The following is a 23,349-nucleotide window of genomic DNA, read 5'->3' as shown; positions in this document are numbered from 1 at the left end:
GGTTGGTTGGAGACCTTTTCGCACTAACCGGCTACGCGGGAAGAATTATGGGTACTCGACGTCGCGGTATCATCCGAAGCTTTTCAGATGTCAGCAGTGTAGCGGTGCACGCCCGAGTGGTCCCAAGATGCATCGCGCTTGTGATTAAGGGAAGCTAGGACTGACGTCAGCCAGCCACACATCATGCAGGAGCGCGAAGGGGAAGTGAGCCCATGAACCCTTTGTGCTTAGGAGTTAGACCGGTGGGCTGGCCTCTTTGTTGAGTCTTAGGTGGGGCTGCGACGTGTCGATATTCCGAGGTCGGTCATGACCCAGAAAAGTGTGTCCGGCCAGAGTGTTATCGAGCGTGACGGGAAATGTGGTGCACCCCTGCAGGGATGAAAACTAACTAATCGGATAGCCGTGTCCATGGTTACAGGACGACTTGGAATTCTGCCCTGATCTTATACAACTACAATTGTTACTTAACTGGAATTAGTTGCCTCGGGATTGCTTCCTCGCAGGGAGTCGAGGGAGGATCTCTGGGCGTGACCTCACTTTAATACTGCTGCAACAATATGACTATTAATTGTGTTGCACCTGTTCCATTCTCGTCTATTGCTGCAAGACCCTGAAGATGCTAGTCTTCGATAGGACTAGGCCTTCTCTCTCTTTTCTCGCATTGCTGCGGTCAGTCCACATATAACCGCCCCCTTCTTTGATACTGATGCATACTTAGAATAGTTCTGCTGTAAGACTTGCGAGTAATTTGGATGAGTACTCACCATTGCTTTGCTCCCCCTTTGTCCCCTTGATCCGTGCTGCGACCAGATGATGGAGCCCAGGAGATGGAGGTCCCCGCCGATGACGACTGCTACCCCGACAGTGCCTACTACTACGTGGAGGCCGCTGAAGACCAGGAGTAGTTAGGAGGTTCCTAGGCAGGAGGCCTCGCCTCGTTCGATCGTTGTATCTTTTGTGCTAGCCTTCACTAAGGCACCCCATGTTTTATGTCTGTACTCATATATTGTTGTTTCCATTGACTCGTGTGTTTATTGAGCTTCTGTATTCTAGCCCTCGAGGCCCCTGGCTTGTAATATGAAGCTGATATTGTTTTATTTGTGTCTAGAGTTGTGTTGTGATATCTTCCCGTGAGTCCTTGAGTTTGATCATACACATTTGCGTGTATGATTAGCGTACGATTAAATGGAGGGCGTCACATGCAATGATCCTGTCACCGTCGCCACCAGCACCATTGTTGTTGGTTGAACTTGAGGATGTCGTCTTGGAATGACGAGGAGAGCTCGGATGAGGCCATCTGCATGGTTTCCATGGATCAACAGCTCTTTGTAAGTACATCACGGTGGAACAAGGTTAGGTTTAGGGTTAGGTTAGGGTTAGGTCATCCAAAATCTGGATTGGAAGTTTCTTTTGGTTTGATTCCAAGCTTCTTTTACAGGAAACCCCCGACAGTGTGGTGGATCCATCTTTATGTGGTTCTTTCCATGAATCTCAGCCGACGTGCATGATGCATCATGAGAGGCCGAAGAAGATGGTAGCTTTCGAAGGTTCTTTAACTAGGAGGCGATTCCTTGGTTGTCTTGTGCAGCAGGTATTAAATCTTTCTGGTGGAGATGTTAACTGCTAAATAAGGTGTTGTTTGTTTAGTTTTGAGAGAGAATGACTTAGTTAACAACTAATATATTCAGTTAACTGAATTTAACTATTAACTGAATTTATCTCTGCTGCTAGATAAGGTGCTTATTGCTTAGTTTTGAACAATTATAGATTCTGTCAGCGGAATACAGACATAATGACCTAGGTTAGAGCTAATATATTCAGTTAACTACATTAACTAAATTTATTTCTGCCTTATAACTTCAGTTATTTGTACTAAGTTTGTTAGTAAGGTGCATAATTTTAAAGAATTCCTTCTGTAGGATGAAGGTGTCAACTGTGGGGTGGTGGAGTGGGTGGATGGTCCTTGGCTAGAGATTTTACAAAGGTGCCTAGGAACGATCTGGGACATGTACCAGGAGCAGAACTTGGGTAGGGTGAAGGATGAACAAGCTCATGAGAAAGAGGTGGGCAAGCTAAAGAAGGAAATTGACTTCCTCTCAAACAGCTACAGCCAGTTGGTGGAAGATGTATCCAAGCTTTTTGACTATCAAGATGGCAAGATGTCTCATGACATGGACTATACCAGTCAGGCAATAAATAAAAAGAAGAAAGAACTTGAGGATCAGGCGAGGATTGAGATAAGTATGGAAAAGCTGAAGCTTGCCAAGGAGCAGATGTGCATTCCTCAAAGCCAAGCAGATATCATTCAGAACATGAGGAAGGCCATGAAGGAAGTGCAGGTGGACAGGTACCTACTTAAGGAGGAGAAGAAGAAGTTGGAGTATTTGATTGTTGATCTGCTCAAGGCTGGGCATGGCAGCAAAGATAAGCTGGAGAGGATCAAGGAAATAGTGGATGAGTGAAGTGCTTGCTGTGTTTGTTAACTATTAGGCCTATATATAGATGGCCCTGGAATGTCCTGCATGATAGGTGTATATTTTGGGAAAGTGTCATGTGGTTTCAGAACCTGAATCAAGATGGTATGAGCTATCTACTGTTATGGTTTAAGAACTTGTTGGTTTTATCTATGATGGAATGACTTTTATGTTAAGACCTACTATGCTAAGTTAAGTAAGTAAGAATGTTTTATCTATGATGAGGCTGCTTTACTTTCCTAAATTATGTGTAGCCAATATGTGCATATAGATCTAGCTAACTGACGGCAGTGGAAACTGACAATAGCTTTTACTTACGTATATTATGTGTAGCCAATACTTGGAAACTTACATTAGCTTTTACTTTCCTATGTATCTGACAGAAGTGGGAACTTACATTCGCTTTTACTTTCCTATGTAACTGACAGCCGTGGAAAATGAATATAGATAGCAAGTACAGTACCAAACATAGTAGCCAATATGTGCATATAGATAGCAAGTACAGTACCAAACATAGTAGTGCTCGCATACATTCCAAACAGACATTAGAAACTGATAGTAGAGTGACGAAATTGAACATAGTAGTGGAATAGTCAGTCTTACTCCTCCTTCTTAGTAGTATCATAGGACTGACGAAACTGAACTAACATAGTACTGGCTCTAAGACTGACAAAACTGAAGATTTCGTAGACTGACGAAACTAAAGAAAACATCTTACTCCTCCTTCTTCAGCATCTTCAGGCACTCGGAGCGCCGCACCGCAATCTTCTTCTCCGCGGCCCTCTTCTTCTTCCTCGGCGCGTCGACATCTTCCTCCACCTCTTGCTTGACGATGATGACCTCTGGGAGATCTGTGACCTCCGGCAGCTTCTCCATGTCAATGGGGAGGTTTTTGTCCCCCTCCACGGTGTCGATGACGGGTGCAAGTAGCTGCACAATCGACTCCTCCTCCACCTCGTCGGAGAGAATGACCAGCTCCTCCACCTCGTCGTCAGAGTCGTCAGATGTGTCGTCGTCAGAGTCGACGTCTGGCCCGAGCACCCATGGATTGCGATTCTCCGAGTAGGCGGTGTTGATGGGGGCTGGGAGAGCAAGGACGACGTAGGTGACGTGCTCCTCCTTCTACGCAACGCGCGTAGGATCCTCGCATGCCGGGAGCATGGTGGATCAGCGGTACATCCACCAATGGGCTCGCTGCCTGGGGTCGGGGGAGCACTATGTCTTGCACATCGCCCACAACAGAATGGTCGACGGCGGGATGTTGAAGCCGGCAGGTAAGGCACGCTGCTTTTCAGCAGAGGGCATGACCTTCACAAGGCCACGGGCGTGGTTCCGCATCATCTGCACACTGGGGAACCAGCGCGCTATCTCCCTGTACTGGGCGTGCAACTGCTGGTTGTTGCCGGCGAGCTCTTCGACGGCCTTCTGCGAGCCCAGGCTGTCGTCCATGGATTTCGACAGGAGAGAGGGGGAGGGGATTGGGGGTTGCGAGTGGCGAGTGGGTCGAGACAGAGGTTGGTGGAGACGTTTTAATGCCTTAGAATCCAAAATGCCAGCATCTTAGCTGGGTTAGGTGCATACCATTTGCCTGTCGGAAATAATGGTGTAGCTTCCAAATTTTCTTCCACTTCCAATGCAACATCTTAGCTGGGTTAGGAACCATGTCCAACTATCACCATCTTCCTTGTCAACAACACCAAAGGCTATGGGGTAGATGTTATTGCTGCCATCTCTTCCTGTGGCTGCAAGAATTTGTTGTCGAGTGGTTAGCTTGATGAAGCAACCATTAAGGCCTGCATCCATAACCAAATTAGATACCATAATTTTTCTCTAACAAGATATTTTGAAGAAAATACAGTTGTAAATTTACCTATAAAGGGCGTGCATCCATTAAGAAATCCTTGCTTTGATGCATCCAAGCAGTAGAACATGTACTTAAATCTAGGAGTTGGTGCAGGTTTTTCTAGGTCCTCAAATGTTGTAACTATACACCTGCTAGCAGGGTTTGTATCAATAACTGCTTGTAGGTAGTCCCTCAGTCTATAGTATTTCTCCTTCTGGTCACCTTGCACAACCTTAATAGCCTTTTTTTAATAAGTGCATCCACAGGTGCTCTAGGATATGCTCTAAGAGAAGGCTCAACTGCTTTGGCAAGCCACTTAGTAGTAACCTTTGTGTTCTCTGCTGATGATGGACAAGTGTGCTCCATGTTACACTTCTTAATGCAAACAAGTTCTTTCATGACCTATCCTGGAGGCACACATGTAAAATTCACATCCATGCTCTCTCTATGAACACCAAACAATAATTCTTGTTGGAGAGTTCCTGTGGTAGTGAAAAGACCTCAAAGTTCTTATATGGAAATCCCTTAATGCTTCTCTGAACTGGTAAACACTCTCAAAACACAAGCTCTTGCACAACAGTAAATGTGAATTGGAAATTGAGGAGTCAAACCATACCCTATCCTTCATCTTTTTCTTATTAATTCTTGACTTCTTCAGAAGGTATGGTAGTTCAACTTCATCTTCTTCTTCCTCATCACTTATGCCTAAATCACCAGCAAAACAAAACTCATCTGGTTTAGGAAACCAATCTGGACTTTGTTTATGCTCTACCTCATTGTGACATCTGCTAGTTGGACCAGGATTCTTCACATATTTCACAACATCAGTTAATTCCTATGGTATATCCTCTTCAGAGGTACAATCTATTTCCATTTGAACAGCTTCAACATCACTCATATCTGAATCATTAGAACAAAATTCAGACACTTTAGTGTCTCCTTCAAAGTGGTTCAAATCTGCCTCTCTTTGAATCCTGCCCCTCTCAAGCTGAGCCTTTCTATCATTTATCTGTTTCTGAAGCTCGGATTTCTTCACTACCTCTTTCACACTGCAGATCTCTTGAGTGTTCATGTAATTCTCATTAGCCTGTGTACTAGGAGGTTGAACATCTCTCACAACCTTTATGTTCACAGCCTTCACATGATGATAAACCTCCAACATTTCATGAACACTAGCTTCATTACCTAAATAATTTACTCTTCCAGATCCAATATCCTCCTTATTCACATAGTACATGTAATCACTCTCCCCATACCCTTCACTAGCAATGAGTGATTGTAGAGTAAGAAACCTAATATATGTCTCATATATACCCCTTTTCACAGGTTTTCTTCCATTGAAATGAAACATTATGTCCCACTTCTTGTCAACCAAACTGCATAAATAAATCATGAGACACAACTACAAGTGAATATAGTTAACTGAAATGTTCAACTACAACTACACATGTTCAGATTGAAGAAAAAAAGCTCATACAAACACATCTTACTAATTTGACATACCTACAACCCATAGAGCATCCAGACGCCGACGATGACTGGATGAGCGGTGCCCCCGGCTGCTGCCAGCCTGCCTGCGTAGCGTAACTGCTGCTCCCCAACCAGTTATCGACTTCAGGGAAAGAGCCTACACCTTCCAAACTGGGGGCACAGTCGTCGTCGTCGCTGCCGTCGTCCCCGCCACCAATATCGCCGCCGCCCACATCCGGAATCACCAAGGCCATGGCGGCCACCACCTAGGTCACGGACAAGGAGAGGAGGGAGAGAGTGAAGCGAGAGCGTACTGGATCAGATCTTGACCTCGCCCTCACCCTCCCGACGGCGCACACGCGCCGTTAACGTCCGTCGGCGCACGAGCGTCAAAGGTGTCCATGGTGGCACCTGACATGCGGGCCCGGGAAGTCAGGAAAACGATTAAAATAGATAAAACGGGCAGTTAAAATTTTTGGTAGTTTTTTGCCACTGATTAGGCTGAAAGTGGTAGTTTTTCGATCGTATCATTAGCCTAGGATTTACCCTTTTAACCATAGGTATTCTTTGTGGAGCAGTATGGGCTAATGAGACTTGGGGATCCTATTGGAATTGGGATCCTAAGGAAACTTGGGCATTTATTACTTGGACCATATTCACAATTTATTTACATAGTAGAACAAATCCAAATTGGAAGGGTACAAATTCTGCACTTATAGCTTCGATAGAATTTCTTATATTTTGGATTTGTTATTTTGGTATCAATCTATTAGGAATACAAAAACGAATTGTGGTAGTTTCTAGGAGCGTTGGCGTGAATTGTGGTAGTTTTTGGTTAAATACTCGCACATGTGAGAGATCGGTCATGCTCCTTCACTGTCGATTTGTATTCCTCGTAAAGTTCTCCACTGATGGTGTTAGATTTTTCGATTAAAATGACATTATGGTTGTCATGTATTTGCTACTAAGAACGACTACGGTGATTTTTTAGTTTTACAAGATCTTAATATGGTTACAAACTATATTGTGTTACTGAGATAACCTTTCAAATGATGTTAGGAATCTGCACTTTCCCATAAATACCACGAGGGACTCCTGGAGTTGCAAAAAAAACTACACAAAAGCTTGTGAATTTTTGGAGGATGTTTTGAAACACCCATTAATATATAAAATTCACGGAATCTCCTTAAGAATATTTCATATGCTCATTTTCTCCTCCTACATAACAACAAATAGTTTATTTCAACAGGTTGAGAACATCGGCAGTGATCAATGTTTGCTGCACCTAATCTTCTTTTGTCACCTTTTTGGATGTACTTTTTATTCGAAAAACCATCTATCAGTTTTTGTAGCTATTCCTGCATCCATGGAGCAAATCATGAAAGATGCCAAATATGCTTAACTGAATCCAAACAAGACTTCAGAGTTTATTAAACTTATTGTTTAGGAGTTCAACATGTCAACATGAGATGCGAACTATGCATACCTTCAATCTGGATACGTGTTTTTTCTGCAACACTCAAGAATTCAGTTTATATCCCTGTGAATTATATTTATCAATAGGTGTACCATCTTTATGTGCTTGTACTGATTTTCTATTGTTCTTTTTAACATAATACATACGAAGAATCATATGCATAGGCTAAAAGTGGCCCAACCTAGATGGTACTTTATGGGCAATAATAGATTGTGGCTACATGAAGTATCATATGTGCATTACATGCTAAGATTATGGGCACTACATATGCCCTACTTACTGCTTATTATAGTTTGATGAATTTAATTGTTTGAATGTGGTGCTTACCTGCTCATTTGTTTTCTTACAATTGACAATCAAATCCGATTCAAGGTGTACCTAAAATGAGCGCATAGCTTGATCTTCCATTGTGCAGCATGATGATTTCAGAAGTACAAGCGAATGGAAGGCTGGAGGCAAACATGTCAACAAGGACATGAGACGAGGTAAACATTCTTCTATTTCTTACCCTCTTCTAACTGTATATTGAAACCGAGCACCAGAATTTCAAGTTGATAATTCATAATTATATCTTATTAGGATTATCGGCTCGCATGTTAACTTATTAGTGGCGCCTGCATGACAATTGTATGCACCTTGATAGTACAAAGGTAAAACATATAACTTCATATGACAATTGTATGCACCTTGATAGTACAAAGGTAAAACATATAACTTCATATGACAATTGTACATATATATGCAGGTGTGAATTGGTTTTTTGTACATGATAGACGTGTTCTCTTCATAATGCCTTAATTTGGAAGCTCGAGTAGTTAGTTCTGTTTTATATGATTGACAAGGTATCAATATTCTTCTCCTGCAGCTGTAATTAGGCCTCACAAGTAAGGAGAAGAGGGTATTGATGCATTTTATTCTTCTTGTTTTCTGATATTCAGTATTCTTATAGTATTTATTTGTTCGTGAGTTCGCATGCATCCCTAATGTTAATTGTTACTTTGCCAGGTTCAGGAGGAGCAATTTTGTGCACATGAGTTGATATTCGCAGTGGAAAGATTGTCTATGCAGAGAGCATCGAGAAAACAGTGAGTGATTCCATTTTATGTGATGGGAATGCTCACAGGGTATCTTAAATTTCGGAGAGTAATGAACCCATAAAGAATTCAGCCTTGTCTTTGTTCACATATTTTGACAGTACAAATGAACCCATAAAGAATGTTCACAATTTGTTTTGAGTAATTAGTAGTAGATTTGTTTTGCAAAAAGATTATATTGCAGGTTAAGTTGTCTATATATTGCTTCAGGTTTGTGTGTTTTAAGGTGAATTCAGTACAGATCGTGGTAGCTACATGAGGTGAATGACCATGAACAACATTGCTGCTAGCTAAAGGCATCAAGTAACCGTATCAAATTTGCTTTGATGTTGGTCCAATAAGCATCGATCGTTTGTATGCCTCAAGAGTGTGCAATGTAGGTTCATCTTTGTGCAGTTATACTGCCTACTAATCCAACTTTCACTTTGTTGATCATGAAGCATGGAAGCATATTATGTAGTCTGATCATGGAGCCCTTTCAAACTATAGGTTTTGTCCTGGAGCCTTCATAGCCCGGTTTTTATTTCCTTTTTTCTCTTTTTTCCTTCCGAGTTCTTGCTCTGTATGTTGGTTCAATGTACAGTTGTTCCCCTTTCTTAATGCAATGGAAGAACTACTTCTCATCAGGTTCAAAGCTAAAATAAAAATACAACATCTTGATTTGACTCTTATATATAAAAAAATAGGCATTGATGACTATTTCTAGTTGCATTGCTGATACTCTTTTGCAATATCCTCTATTATATAAGGGCTTATATATTATAAGTATGAAAAAAAATCAAGTGTTGTATTAGCTTTAAGTTGATACTATTTTTTACATAGACATATAACCTCCATTTATTGACTATCTGGTTTGAAAAACTTCGGATATGAGTATGTAACTTCATCTTTTGTTGTCAAATTCCTCCATCATGGGGGTATAATGTTTGCTACTCTTAGTGTAGGTTTAAAATGAAGGGTTTCACGTTGGATGGTGACACTGACACTTTCTATGAGTGTGATGTATCAACATTATCAAGGAATGCATCTCGTTGAAGAAAAGCATTACCTTGTCACACGGTGAAATACGTAGGTCTTATTGGTGGAAAACTTACTGAATAAATTGTTATGAGTCAAGCATTGATGAGAAAGCTCGATTGGAGATGAATATCTACAGTAAGCATCACTCAAATTTATGCATATGCAACTCAAGCATAGTCAGACTTGGTTCTTGTTGTTTCTCATTGTCTGACTTAATATGTTCCCGTCCGGACCGGGCAATAATTCCTGTGAGTATGGTGGTATGAGACTTGCAGTAGTAGCCTCCGGAAGTGGGGGCGGCAGCATTGGAGGACTTCTTTGTTGGTGGTATTCCTTTGAGTACCGAGGCAACAACAACACTTGTGCATTTTTTCCTTCATGAAGGCGCTGCTTTTGTAGAACCTTCTTTCTAGTCCGGATGTTGTCTTTGGTGGTGGTTAGAGTGTTGCTACTGTGGATGACATATCACCATGACAGGGTCGTTTTTTCTTTTCTTTTTTTCTTTTTTGGCTGTGTGCATCCTGGATGTTTTTAGACATCTTGTTGGTGCAGACGCTCGATGTAATTGGTATCCTCTTGATATTAATATATCCACTTTTTCAAAACAAACTATATTATTCGTTCAGCTACATTGTAATTTCATTCTTGAACGGTATTCTTCATATTATGTATTTGTCGATTGTATGCGGTGGATTTCCACTTGGCGGTGTTGGAGAAGGATGCATTGCTAGAATATAAGAGAGACGGTGGGGCGGCCAGACAATAGAATAGGAGGCGAACAAGGTGGGAAGGGCTAAGGCGACTTGGATGCGGTGCTCAAGGCGTATACAACCCATGGAATTCTCATTAGATAGGTCCCTTTGATAAGTTGTGGTTATGAGTAAGAGTGACCTGAATGTCATATACAAACGTATATATGATTCATTATTATCTTGACTTGATATGATGTAACAACTCACATGCATGAAAACTAATTCTATTATTAGTCAAGATGTGATCTATATACTCAAAATTTGAAGTAACAAAACATGCGTTGCACATGCACGCTTACTAGTAAACCACTAGGTAAACTCCACTTGGTTGTACTCTACAAGGAAAATAGTCCTATGGCCATTCTTTAGTTCACGGAAATGAAAATAAAACCCGTAGAAAAAAATCAATTCTGATTTAGATAAAGTTAGTGCATTTGAAAAAAGTTCATGGATTTTATAACAATTACAGATTTATAAAATTTTCAATGATTTTGAAAAAAGTTCATGAATTTTAAAAAAAGTAAAATGGAAAAAGAGTTAGTTGATTTGAAAACTGATCATAGGTTCTAAAAAGTCCACGATTTTTGTAAAGAAGTTCACAAATAAAAAAATGAGAAAAAGTTTCACGCATTATGTATGTTTTAACTTTGATTATATAAAAAATTGGCAAGTTTCACAAGCTGACAAGAAGAAGGTCGCGAGTTCGAGCCGCTCCCGCATAGTTTTTTTCTGAATTTTTTTCGTTTGCTATTTCCTACTAAGATGACCACCAGTTTTTGTGTACTTTAAAATATTTTTAGCATTATAAAATAATTTACAGGATTTGGAAACAATATGCAAATTTGAAAAATGGTTCGCCGACTTCAATCAATTCCTGTTTGCCAATCCCCATGCTTTAATAATATTTTGTCTTTATCTGAAAAGTTAAAGTGGACCGGTCCAGCGGGGAGCAGTGTGTTCGTCCTTTGGAATTTTTGTTTTTGAACGAGAATAAGCTAAAGCAGGCCAATCCACTAGATGAATCCCAGTTCGATTTAGACTGGAATTTTTATACCAAAGACGATGCCACAGTTCGATTTAGACCGAAATTGCATAGTTCAGAATGCAATCAATCGGGATTTTAACTTTAGGATTCATTCCATCCGACCTCTACAAATTTAAAGTTTAAAATATACTTTTTCTTTTAAGGAACATGTCTTCATTGAAATTTCATGACGAGACGACCCGCCGAGGAGTATGAGACGCCGGCAGTAAATCCTCTTAAAAGGTGTTCGGTCTGAAACGCCAGGTACCTGACGTTCGTCTCTTGTTGGTCCTGTTTGGATACTCTAACTTGGTTAGAGGTTATAATTAGAATTTAGGGAGTGGCTAGAACTCATCTAGATGAGATATAATTTGATCTCATTCACTTTTTTTTCTATGGTATGTTATGATAGATTAAGGAATGTCCTCCATCAGCCCGCTCGTTGCGGTTGCGGTTGCGGTTGGGTGTGTTTGGTTGCAGTTGCAGTCGTGTCACTACGGTTGCAACAACTACTACAAAAAAGAAAAAAGCAGGTTTCCTTCGCACCTTACGTCTTGCAGTTGCGATCGTGTCGGGTCGGTTGCAACTACTAGCCTTAGCACAAGCGTTTACAGTTGGGTATCACAGGTTGCAGTTGCAGCCGTGTCGATTTGGTTGCAACTGCTACATAGAAATAGAAAAAACCAAAAAAAGGATGTCCTCCATCACCCCGCTCGTTTGCGGTTGCGGTTGGGTGTGCTTGGTTGCAGTTGCAACGGTGTCACTGTGGTTGCAACTACTACAACAAAAAAAAGGGAAAAAACAGGTTTTGTTGGCGCCTTACGTCTTGCAGTTGCGGTCGTGTCGGGTCGGTTGCAACTACTAGTCTTAGCACAAGCGTTTACAGTTGGGTATCACAGGTTGCAGTTGACAGCCGTGTCGATTAGGTTGCAACTGCTACATAGAAAAAGAAAAAAAAAAGAAAAACAAAAAGAATGTCCTACATTAAAAAGTGAATGAGGCCAATTTGTTTCTCATTCGAATGAGTTTTAGCAAAACTGTAGATTTTAATCCTGGATTAACCCTAAACTAACTCTAACCAAATAGGTGTTTGAATGAAAAGGTTACATTATCAATAAATGTATCTTTTTCAATCATTTGGCTCTTTAACAAGGATTTGGTGTGGTGGAGTTAAGAGGAAAAAGCAATTTTTTATGAACCCATCTAACTCTAACCCAAATAAGCGTCTTTTGGGTGGGTTAGTTTTTTTAGATGGGTTAGATATATTTAACAAACTCTAACCCTCATGTTTGAATGTTTTAAGGTTAGATTGATCCGATCTAACTAAGTCTAACTCTAACTCATGGATCCAAACAGGACCATTATTTGTTGGGTGGATTTGTATGATCCGCTGATCGGCTAATTAACAGTGCGCAGGTTAACTTTCATTCATTCCATTTGATCCTTTCGTCGCTAGCACTACAGTCTACAGCAGCACTGCTGGTGTTGCACAGCGGAAGAAATCAATTTACAGATGATGATACTGTATGCCGATTATCCAGATCGATTACCTCTTGCTCGATGATAGCGCCTATACAAAACCGCTTAATTAATTTACAACACCTGCATGTTAATCTTGGCCGCTGAAGTCGACAGTCTTGAATGACTGGTGCAGGCGGCGTAGGACGGCCTCGTCGCGCCCCCACTCGGGGTTGGGCGCCGTGACGAAGTGCGCGTACAGCTTGTTCCGGGCGCACGTGACGGAGATGAGGCTGTGCGCGCCGGCGCCGGCCACCTCGTACTCGTAGTACACCTGCCCGTCCGCGTCCTTCCGCTCCGCCGACGTCACGTCGTCCGCCGACGAGATCTGGTCCTGCAGCCCGACGTCGGAGAGGGCGAGGTTGTCGAGCACGGCGCCGACGGGGGCCAGCTTGCGGAACCCGGAGAGGAAGGTGAGGTACTCCCGCTCGGAGCGCTTGCGCGGGTTGAAGAACTCGCTGTCCGTGCCGTTGGTGCCCTTCTCCACCTTGGACACCAGCCGCTCCTTCCACCCCTCGGGCACGTCGTACACGTACTCCGCCGCGTCCCTCTTGTTCGCGTTGCCCCCGTACCCGCCGTAGTTGGCCGCGCTCGCCGCCGTGCCGTAGTACACCTTGAACTCCGCCTCCGCGTGCAACGGCGCCGCGGGGGTCAGCAGGAGGAGGCCGGCCGCGGCTGCCGCGGCCAGCGTGGCGGTGAGCGGCCTGGGAGCCGGGAGCCTCACGGTCTGCGGCGCTGGCTGCGAGGTGGCAGAGGAGGAGGTGGAGGCGGCGGTGGTGAGGATAGGGGAAGGGGAGAAGAGGGAAGCGAGCATGGTCATGGTGGACCTCGACGGCGTGCGTGCGTGCGTGCGTACGCCCTGCGGTGGTGGGGTTGCTTTTTGCCCGGGATTTTGTGTGGTTTTGTCTCGCCGAGAAGATAGGAGATCAGCGAGGCTTATCCGGTGCGACGACCAGTCGACGACATGGGGCATTCCACCAATGAGAGCGGGTGCTCCTACCTGCCGCTCATTGCGGCAGGGAGTCATTGCGCCGCACAGGGGCGTTCAGACTGGCCCGGCCCAGTTTAGTATTTTTTTCTGCTACTCTTTTCCTTCTCTGTTTATTTTCTTTTCTTGTTCGTTTTTCTTTCGTCTTTTTTTTATTCTAAAAAATATAGTTTTCGAATTTGAAGAAAAAAATTAAAAACGCATGAACAAATTTAGAAGCACGAACAATTTTTTAAATCGTGGGCATTTTTAAAAACATGACAATTATTTTTTGAAAATCCACAAACAAATTTGAAAGCGAGATTTTTTTATAAAACATGAACTTTTTAAATTTTGAGAATTTTTCTGAAACTGAGCACAATTTTTTAAAAACGTAAACAAATTTGGAAGCGCGAACATTTTTTGAATCTTGAGAACAAAATTTCGAAAAGGAGAACAATTTTTAAAACCCCCAAACAAATTTGAAAGTGCGAACAGATTTTTTAAAAAGATCATTTTTTTAATTTTGAGAACAAATTTTGAAACCGAGAATAATTTCAAAAAAAGTGAATAAATTTGGAAGACTGAACAATTTTGAAAGCACGAACATTTTTTGAATCCTAAGAACAAAATTTTGAAAACCCTAAACAATTTTGAAAACGCGAATATTTTTTAAAGCAGGAACAATTTTTGAATTTTGATCACAAATTTTGAAACCGGGAACAATTTTTGAAAAACGTGAGAAAATATGGAAGCGTGAATAATTTTTTAAAGCACGAACCTTTTTTGAATCTTGAGAACAATATTTTAAAAAGGAGAAATTTTTTTACAAAAAAACGAGCAAATTTGAAAGCGTGAACAAATTTTTAAAGCATGAATATTTTTTGAATTTTGAGAACAAATTTTGAAACCGAGAACAGTTTTAAAAAATCGTGAACAAATTTGGAAGTGCGAATAATTTTTTAAAGCAAGAACATTTTTCGGATCTTGAGAACAAATTTTGAAACCGAGAACAAATTTCAAAAACCCCAAACAAATTTGGAAGCACGAACAATTTTTTAAAGCATAAACATTTTTTGAATGTTGAGAACAAATTTTGAAACCGAGAACAATTTTCAAAAATTCTAAACAAATTTGAAAGCGCGGACAATTTTATAAAGCACTAACATTTTTTGAATCTTAGAAAAATTGAAATTGAAACTTTTTTTGAATCTTAAGAGCAAATTTTGAAACCAAGAACAATTTTTAGAAAATACAGAAGATTTTATTTAAATCAGGAACATTTTTTGAAAATCCAAAAATATTTTTTGAAAATCCAGGACATTTTTTGAAACAGAAAAAAAAGAAACAAAAAGAATAAAGAAAAATGAAAAATGAAAAAATCGGCTCATGGAATCTTCTAGAAGTATCCTAGAACAAAAAAAACCCGGCTAGGAACCTCAAGAAGGTTCCCAAAACCGGGCACCCGATCCCCCTCCTACTTGCGAAGCCTCGACACCGTTTCGCACAAAACGATAAATAGGGTTTTCTAATAAAAGCTACCGACTTCGCGTTTGTCGCTCTACCGTGCCTATGTGGGCTTGCGGGCGTGTAATCGGGATGGCCCTTTTCGTCCATTTTATTTCTTTCTCTTCCTTTTTTTGAAATGAAACACCCAGATTCCATAAATCACACTCATGAAGCCAAAACGCTCGCCATCTGAACATTTACATCGTCGGCAAGTTATCAGCCCAAATTTGCGTGGCAATCAGCCTTTTAGGACCGTATGCCGCTATAGCATGCGCTAATTTATTACATGCCCAAGGAGCAAACCCAAAAGAAACATGAGTAAAGTTCAAACTTGCAAAAGCTTTAATCTCTCTAAAGAGTATACCTTCAGTTTCTTGAACAGCTTGATTAATTCCTGACAATTTGACTCGACTTCAATATCGGTCATCCCCCAATCTGAAGCCAACGTTAGAGCTTGTGCACATGCCTCCGCCTCTGCTGATATCCCCCAATTTAATCTGAAGCTTTAATCTGAAGCCAACGCTGGAGCTTTAATCTGAAGCCAACGTTAGAGCTTGTGCACATCCCCCAATTTGACTCGACTGATGCGGCGTTTTGAAGATATCCCGAACCTGAAGCTCGAACATCGCCAGTGCTGTCCCTGATGACAAAACCCCACACTCTTGTACGTGACCATGCACTGAACGCTCCATCACAATTAATTTTGAGTCTATCCCCAACTCTTCTTCCAGATAACCTCAGATTTACTAGTAACTTCCCTCCGCTGCTTTCCGCACAGATTAATCGAATCAATGGCGAGGTGATTAATTTCCGAAGCAAGCCGATCCACTCGTATGGTCTTCTCCTTTGCATTTATTTTATTCCTCCAGCACCACCATCTTCAAAGAAGACATGTAATTAGTATTTTTTAAAGTTCTCGCAACCTAAGAATCACATGCAAGAGCTCCGTGGCGTCCTTGCATGTACACATGCGCTGACGCTCTTCCTCTAATTGCAGAGCTCACCACACTCCTTTCACTAATTTGCATCTCAGGAACAAATGTAACCCGTCCTCGTCCAGTCTCCTCCAACATACACATCGAGTTTCACACATAATACCTCGTCGCTTCAGAGATAGCTTCAGTGGTAGAATGTTGTGCGCTAATGGCCATAGAAACTGTTGGATCTTGGGTTGGCATGGCAAGCCTCAAATCTCCTTCCACTCCCATTTGTTTGGTACCGGATTAGAGCACCCTGGTCGCTCCCCATCTCTTCTCTGAATATACACTCTATATGCCGATTTAACCGAGAAAATGCCCAAGCATAGAAATCCTGAGCCTCCTTCCGGACAGGGATAGCCAAAATTATTTTGGCGTCCTTTACTTGGAATATGTCTTTGACCAGCTGTTCGTCCCAGGTCTGGGTATCTGGATTGACTAGCTCACAAACTCTGGTTAGTAGGCACTGACCCCTTGCGGTGATCAGTGTCCCTTGGCAACCACGGGTCACTCCATATTTTCACAGTGGTTCCATCTCCAACTCTATGAATGAGGCCCTCCTTCAGGAGTGAAATGCCTTTCAGTATACTCCTCCACGTATACGAGATTCCTAGCTATGCTTCGGCCTCTAGTAGCGATGTGTTTGGGAAGTATTTAGCTTTGAGCACCCGGCACATAACGTCTCAGGGTTCATCAACATCCGCCAGCCCTGTCGCGCTAGCACAGACATATTGAAGCCGTATATGTCCCTAAGAGCATCTCCAACAGGCGCCCTTCGCGCCGCGCCTAAAAAACTAGTTTGCCGCGCGTTGATCGTCTGGTTTGGCGCGTCGCGCAGCGCTGGCTCCAGCAGTAGCTGTAAAATGCAGCGGGCGCTCCGCTCCAGCAGCGCTCCGCTCCTTTCTTCCGCTCCGACGGTGCGGCGGCGGCACAGGACGGCGTCGACGCGACGCCACCCGTCGGCGTGGTCATCCGCGGCGGCAAGAAGAGGCTGCGCGCGAGGCCGACGGTAGGCGGAGCTTCGGCGGCGGCGGCGGCGCCAGCGCCAACCCCCGCCGCGCTAAGGTTTTCGGCGGCGGCGGCGACGAGGGGGGGGGGGGGTCGCGGCTGTACAGCGGGGTGCCGGTGTGCGTGTCCATGGTGGCAGTGGCGCTGACGCCGGCGCGCGCGGGAGCAAAGGAGGAAGAAAAGGGGAGAGTTCGCGCGCGCGCTCGAGTCTGCCGCGCGCGGAAGTGGACGCCCGAAATACGCAGCGCGGGATGGGGCTATGGCCAGCGCGCCCAACTCGTTTTAGCGCGCGCGCGGTTTTAGCGCGCGCGCGGTTTTAGCGCGCCCGCTAGAGCTGTCCCTCGCGTTGCGCGCGCGCTATATTTGCCTTTTTTGCGGCGCGGCGCTAGTATAGGGCGGCTGTTGGAGATGCTCTAAACCCCATTCCCCCCTCCTCCTTCGGCCTAGTCATTCAGGCATTTCCAGAATCGTCGTGTCTGGACGATTGAGCGAGGGCGGTGACGCTGTTTGGGGCCGTGGTGGCGTCGATCATCTTGCACGGAGCTTTCGGTGAAGATGTCAAGTCATGCCTGGCCGACAGATGCTACGTTGTGTCATGCCTGGTCGGCAGGTGCTACACACAACAGATCTTGCAGAATCTTCGCGTTTGGACTGACGAGCCGTGGTGGCGTCGACGGATGGACGGACTGACAAGGATGATACAGATCTCTCTACTGGAGATGTGTTAGCGGCATGATGCGGCATCTAAAACATGTGCATGTGGTGTATGCTTTAGGTCTGCTGCACCGGTTGTGGGTTCCAATACGTTATGTGGATGTATCGATGACGGCACCGGTTTTAGATAAGGGGAGTGAGAGCACTCCACATTATCGAGTTTTGTAGGTGTGAGTGGTGACTTCGGATGGTTTGATGTATGTTTTTGTTAGACCTATGTAGGTGTGAGTGGTGACTTCGGATGGTTTGATGTATGTTCTTATTAGACCTATGTTGAATAATTAATAAAAATGACCGTAGGGTTTGAACCTCCTTTTTTAAAAAAATGTGGGAATGGCATGTGCACAAGCTTTTGTAAGCACATCCTTTTCCATTTTGGAGAGCAATCGTTCCTGCCAGCCCTGGATCTTATTCCAAATATGGTCCTTTAAATACTCAAAAACTTGCTTCCTAGCTTGCCCTATATACACCGGAAGGCCCAAATACCTCTCTGATCTTCAGATTTAATGTTCAGTGCCTCCAGAATATCCTTCTTCTGCCCCGGCCTTGTGCTCTTGCTAAACATGATTGAAGATTTCTCAAAAGCTATAACTTGTCCCGAGCACGCCTCATACAGATTTTGCACGTTTTGCAAGGACATAGCACTCTCATGTGATGCTTTTATGAGTACTAGTGAGTCATCCACAACAATGGGTGGTTGAAGCTCGGGGCTGTGTTACAAATTCGAATTCCCCTCAGTGTTCTATCGACTTCGGCTTTATTCAACAAGGATGAAAAACTTTCTGCACATATGAGGAAAAATATGGAGACAAAGGGTCCCCTAGGCGCAAACCTCGTTGTGGTACCAACACCTTTGTGCATTCCCATTAACCTAGAACTTGTATGAAACTGATATTACACAAAGCATAATTCTGTTAATCCATCTCCCTTGGAACCCCAATTTCTGCATCATTCTCTCCAAGATTTGCCATTCCACACGGTCATAAGCTTTACTCATATCTAGCTTCACCGCTGCATAGCCCTCCTTAACCCCTCTCTTATTTTGCATATAGTGTGTCCACTCGTATGCCAAGAGGATGTTTGTTGGGGAACGTTGCATGGAAAACAAAAAAATTCCTACGCACACGAAGACCTATCATGGTGATGATCATCTACGAGAGGGAGATCGGATCCACATACCCTTGTAGATCGCTAAGCGGGAAGCGTTAAGAAACGTGGTTGATGTAGTGGAACGTCTTCGCGATCCAAATCACCGCCGTCCCACGATCCGTACCGATCTAGCGCCGAACGTACGGCACCTCCGCGTTCAACACACATACAGCTCGACGATGATCTCCGCCTTCTTGATCCAGCAAGAGGGTGCGGAGAAGTAGATGAGTTCTCTGGCAGCACGACGGCGGGACGGCGATGGTGGTGGAGCTAGTCCAGCAGGGCTTCGCCTAAGCATCGTTGAAAACTATACTAAAGGAGAAACAGATCTAGAGAGAGGGTAGCACGTGGCTGATTATTGTTGTCTCAAAACCCTCAAAAGCTCTAGTATATATAGGAGGAGAGGAGGGAGGCCGTCGGACCTAGGGCTGCCCCTTTACGTTGTCCGAAGTGGGAGGAGAGGAGGAGTCCTCCTCCAATCCTACTCCTAGTAGGATTCCCCTTCCACTTGGAAACCTTTTCCACCTTTTATATATTTTCCTTATTTTCCACTCCAGCCGCATGTGCCCTTAGAGGTGGCTTCGGCCAGCCCACCACGGGCTGGTTTGCCTCCTCTCTTGGCCCATGAAGCCCTAGGATCGTCACACCCCTCCCGGTGGTCCCCGAGCACCCTCCCGGCACTCCCGGTACACTACCGATGAGCCCGAAACCTTCCCAGTGACCAAAACAGGACTTCATATATATCAACCTTTACCTCCGGACCATTCCGGAGCTCCTCGTGACGTTCAGGATCCCATCCGGGACTCCAAAAAGCTTCGGTCACCAACACCTATAACCCAACTATACCGAAACGTCATCGAACCTTAAGTGTGCAGACCGTGCGGGTGTTGGAAATATGCCGTAGAGGCAATGATAAAATAGTTACTATTATATTTCCTGTTTCAAGATAATCGTTTATTATCCATGTTATAATTGTATTGAATGAAAGCATAGATACATATGTCGATATATAGACAAAACAATGTCCCTAGCAAGCCTCTAGTTGGCTAGCCAGTTGATCAAGGATGGTTAAAGTTTTCTGACCATATGCAAGTGTTGTCTCTTGATAACTGGATCGCGTCATTAGGAGAATCATGTGATGGACTAGACCCAAACTATGAACATAGCATGTGATCGTGTCATTTTGTTGCTATTGTTTTCTGCGTGTCAAGTATTCATTCCTATGACCATGAGATCATGTAACTCACTGACACCAGAGGAATACCTTGTGTGTATCAAACGTCACAACGTTACTGGGTGACTATAAAGGTGCTCTACAGGTATCTTTGAAGGTGTCCGTTGAGTTAGCATGGATCAAGACTAGGATTTGTCACTCCGTGTGACGGAGAGGTATCTCAGGGCCCACTCGGTAATACAACATTACATACAAGCCTTGCAAGCAATGTGACTCAAGTGTAAGTCACGGGATCTTGTATTAGGAACGAGTAAAGAGACTTGTCGGTAACGATATTGAAATAGGTATAGGGATACCAACGATCAAATCTCGGACAAATAACATACCGAAGGACAAAGGGAATGTTATACGGGATTATATGAATCCTTGGCACAGAGGTTCAACCGATAAGATCTTCGTAGAATATGTAGGATCCAATATGGACATCCAGGTCCCTCTATTGGATATTGACCGAGTAGTGTCTCGGGTCAAGTCTGCATAGTTCTCGAACCCGCAGGGTTTGCACACTTAAGGTTCGGTGACGTTTTAGTATAGTTGAGTTATATGTATTGGTGACTGAAGGTTGTTTGGAGTCCCGGATGAGATCACGGACGTCACGAGAGTTTCCGGAATGGTCCGGAAACGAAGATTGATATATAGGATGGTTTCATTTGGTCATCGGAAAGTTTTCGGGCATTACCGGTAGTGTACCGGGAGTGACGAATGGGTTCCGGGTATTCACCGGGAGGGGCCCACCCACCCGGGAGTGAGCCCAATAAGCCTAGGGTGGCGCACCATCCCTTAGTGGGCTGGTGAGGCCAGCCCAAGAGGGCTATGGCACCACAAGATAAAAATACCAAAGGAAAGGAAAAAAAGGAAAGAGGGAGGTGGGAAGGAAGGAGTGGACTCCTTCCCGCAAACCGAATTGGGATGGGAGTCCACCTCCTCCTCTCGGTCGGCGCCCTTGGGGTTCCCTTGAGTCCTAAGGCTAGCCCCTCCCCTCCTCCTATATATATTGGTGGTTTTATGGATTTTGGGACATAACTTTGCCACGTGCAACTCAAACCTATACCACGTAGATCTTCCTCTAGATCGTATTTCTGCGGAGCGCGGGCGGAGCCCTGCAGGAGTAGATCATCACCACCACCGGCGCGCCGTCACGCTACCGGAGAACTCATCTACTTCCTTGTCTCTCTTGCTGGATCAAGAAGGCGGATATCGTCATCGAGCTGTACGTGTGCTGAACGCGGAGGTGCCGTCCCTTCGGCGCTAGATCGGAACGGATCGTGGGACGACGGTGATTTGAATCACGAAGCTGTACCACTACATCAACCGAGTTTCTTAATGCTTCCCGCTTAGCGATCTACAAGGGTATGTGGATCCAATCTCTCTCTCATAGATGAACATCACCATGACAGGTCTTCGTGTGCGTATATTTTTTTTTGTTTCCCATGCAACGTTCCCCAACAGTGGCATCATGAGCTAAGTTCATGCGTAGATGTAATCTCGAGTAGAACACAAAAGTTTTTGTGGGCGTTGATTTTTGATTTTCTGCCCTCCTTAGTCTTTTGTCGATTCGGCGGTATTGTTGGATTGAAGCAGCCCGGACCGACATTACTCGTACGCTTACGAAAGACTGGTTTCATCGACCAACATGCAACTCGTTGCATAAAGATGGTTGGCGGGTGCATGTTTCTTCAACTTTAGTTGAATTGGATTTGACCGAGGCGGTCCTTGGAGAGAGGTTAAATAGCAATTTGCACATCTCCTTGTGGTTTTTGCGTAAGTAAGATGCGATCATACTAGATACCCATAGCAGCCACGTAAAACATGCACCAACAAATTAGAGGACGTCTAACTTGTTTTTGCAGGGTATGCTTGTGATGTGATATGGCCAAAGACATGATGTGATATATTGGATGTATGAGAGGATCACGTTGTAATAGTTAATATCGACTTGCACGTCGATGCTACTGCAACCGGCAGGAGCCATAGGGTTGTCTTTAAACTAACTTTTGTGTTTGCAGATGCGTTTACTATATTGCTAGGTAGTAGCTTTAGTAGTAATAGCATAGATAGCACGACAACCTCGATGGCGGCATGATGATGGAGATCATGGTATGGCGCCGGTGACAAGAAGATCATGCCGGTGCTTTGGTGATGGAGATCAAGAAGCACAAGATGATGGCCATATCATGTCACTTATGAATTGCATGTGATGTTAATCCTTTTATGCACCTTATCTTGCTTAGAACGACGATAGAATTATAAGGTGACCCCTCACTAAAATTTCAAGATAAAATTGTGTTTTCCCCGACTGTGCACCGTTGCGACAGTTCGTCGTTTCGAGACACCACATGATGATCGGGTGTGATAGACTCAACGTTCACATACAACGGGTGCAAAATAGTTGCACACGCGGAACACTCGGGTTAAACTTGACGAGCCTAGCATGTGCAGACATGGCCTCGGAACACAAGAGACCGAAAGGTCGAGCATGAATCGTATAGTTGATATGATTAGCATAGAGATGTTTACCACTGAAACTATACTCAGCTCACGTTAAGGATGGCAATGGGTAAGGTATGGGCAGGGTAGAGCAATACCATACCCATACCCATATAGTTAATGGGTATAAAATTCTACCCATACCTATACCCACGGGTATAAAACTTTACCCATACCCATGCCCGACGATTACCTGTAACCATTGGGTACCCAGCGGGTAGAACAAATAGTACACAAGTTGTTCACAACTTTACACTCACTGATAGCACATTTGACACAAAATTGAATTATCTTGGCTCGATAAGAGGTAGATGAGTACATGACCATGGGCAAAATTGAGAAATCACAACATACTCATAAGTTAATAGGAGTAGATGAGTCACCTGACAAATTAATGATTAATTGGCGATAACATAACATTAGTTCACAAATGGGTAGGATATGGGTATACCCACGGGTACAAGGCTATATCCGTACCCTACCCATGATAGTAACAGGTAGGGTATGGGTACTACCCATGGGTATAAAAGTGTGCCCATACCCTGCCCATGCGGGTATGGTACCCGCGGGTACCCGTACCCGTGGGTAAAATTGCCATCCTTAACTCACGCGATGATCGGACTCGAGTTAGT

The 23,349-nt window shown here is 43.8% G+C and overlaps 1 protein-coding gene across 1 annotated transcript; it reads right to left on the bottom strand.

Moving 5' to 3' along the window:
* Positions 1-12,556: 12,556 nt before the first annotated feature.
* Positions 12,557-13,720, bottom strand: LOC123408482 (thylakoid lumenal 19 kDa protein, chloroplastic). The gene has a single exon (XM_045101583.1). It carries the CDS (start codon positions 13,697-13,699, stop codon positions 12,764-12,766), a length of 936 nt encoding a protein of 311 aa, XP_044957518.1. The 5' UTR covers positions 13,700-13,720; the 3' UTR covers positions 12,557-12,763.
* Positions 13,721-23,349: the final 9,629 nt, after the last annotated feature.

Source organism: Hordeum vulgare, chromosome 7H (genome assembly GCF_904849725.1).
Source record: "Hordeum vulgare subsp. vulgare chromosome 7H, MorexV3_pseudomolecules_assembly, whole genome shotgun sequence".
NCBI lineage: Eukaryota > Viridiplantae > Streptophyta > Magnoliopsida > Poales > Poaceae > Hordeum > Hordeum vulgare.
Note: the sequence above shows the minus strand (reverse complement) of the source record. Positions and strands in the feature narration are given on the sequence as shown.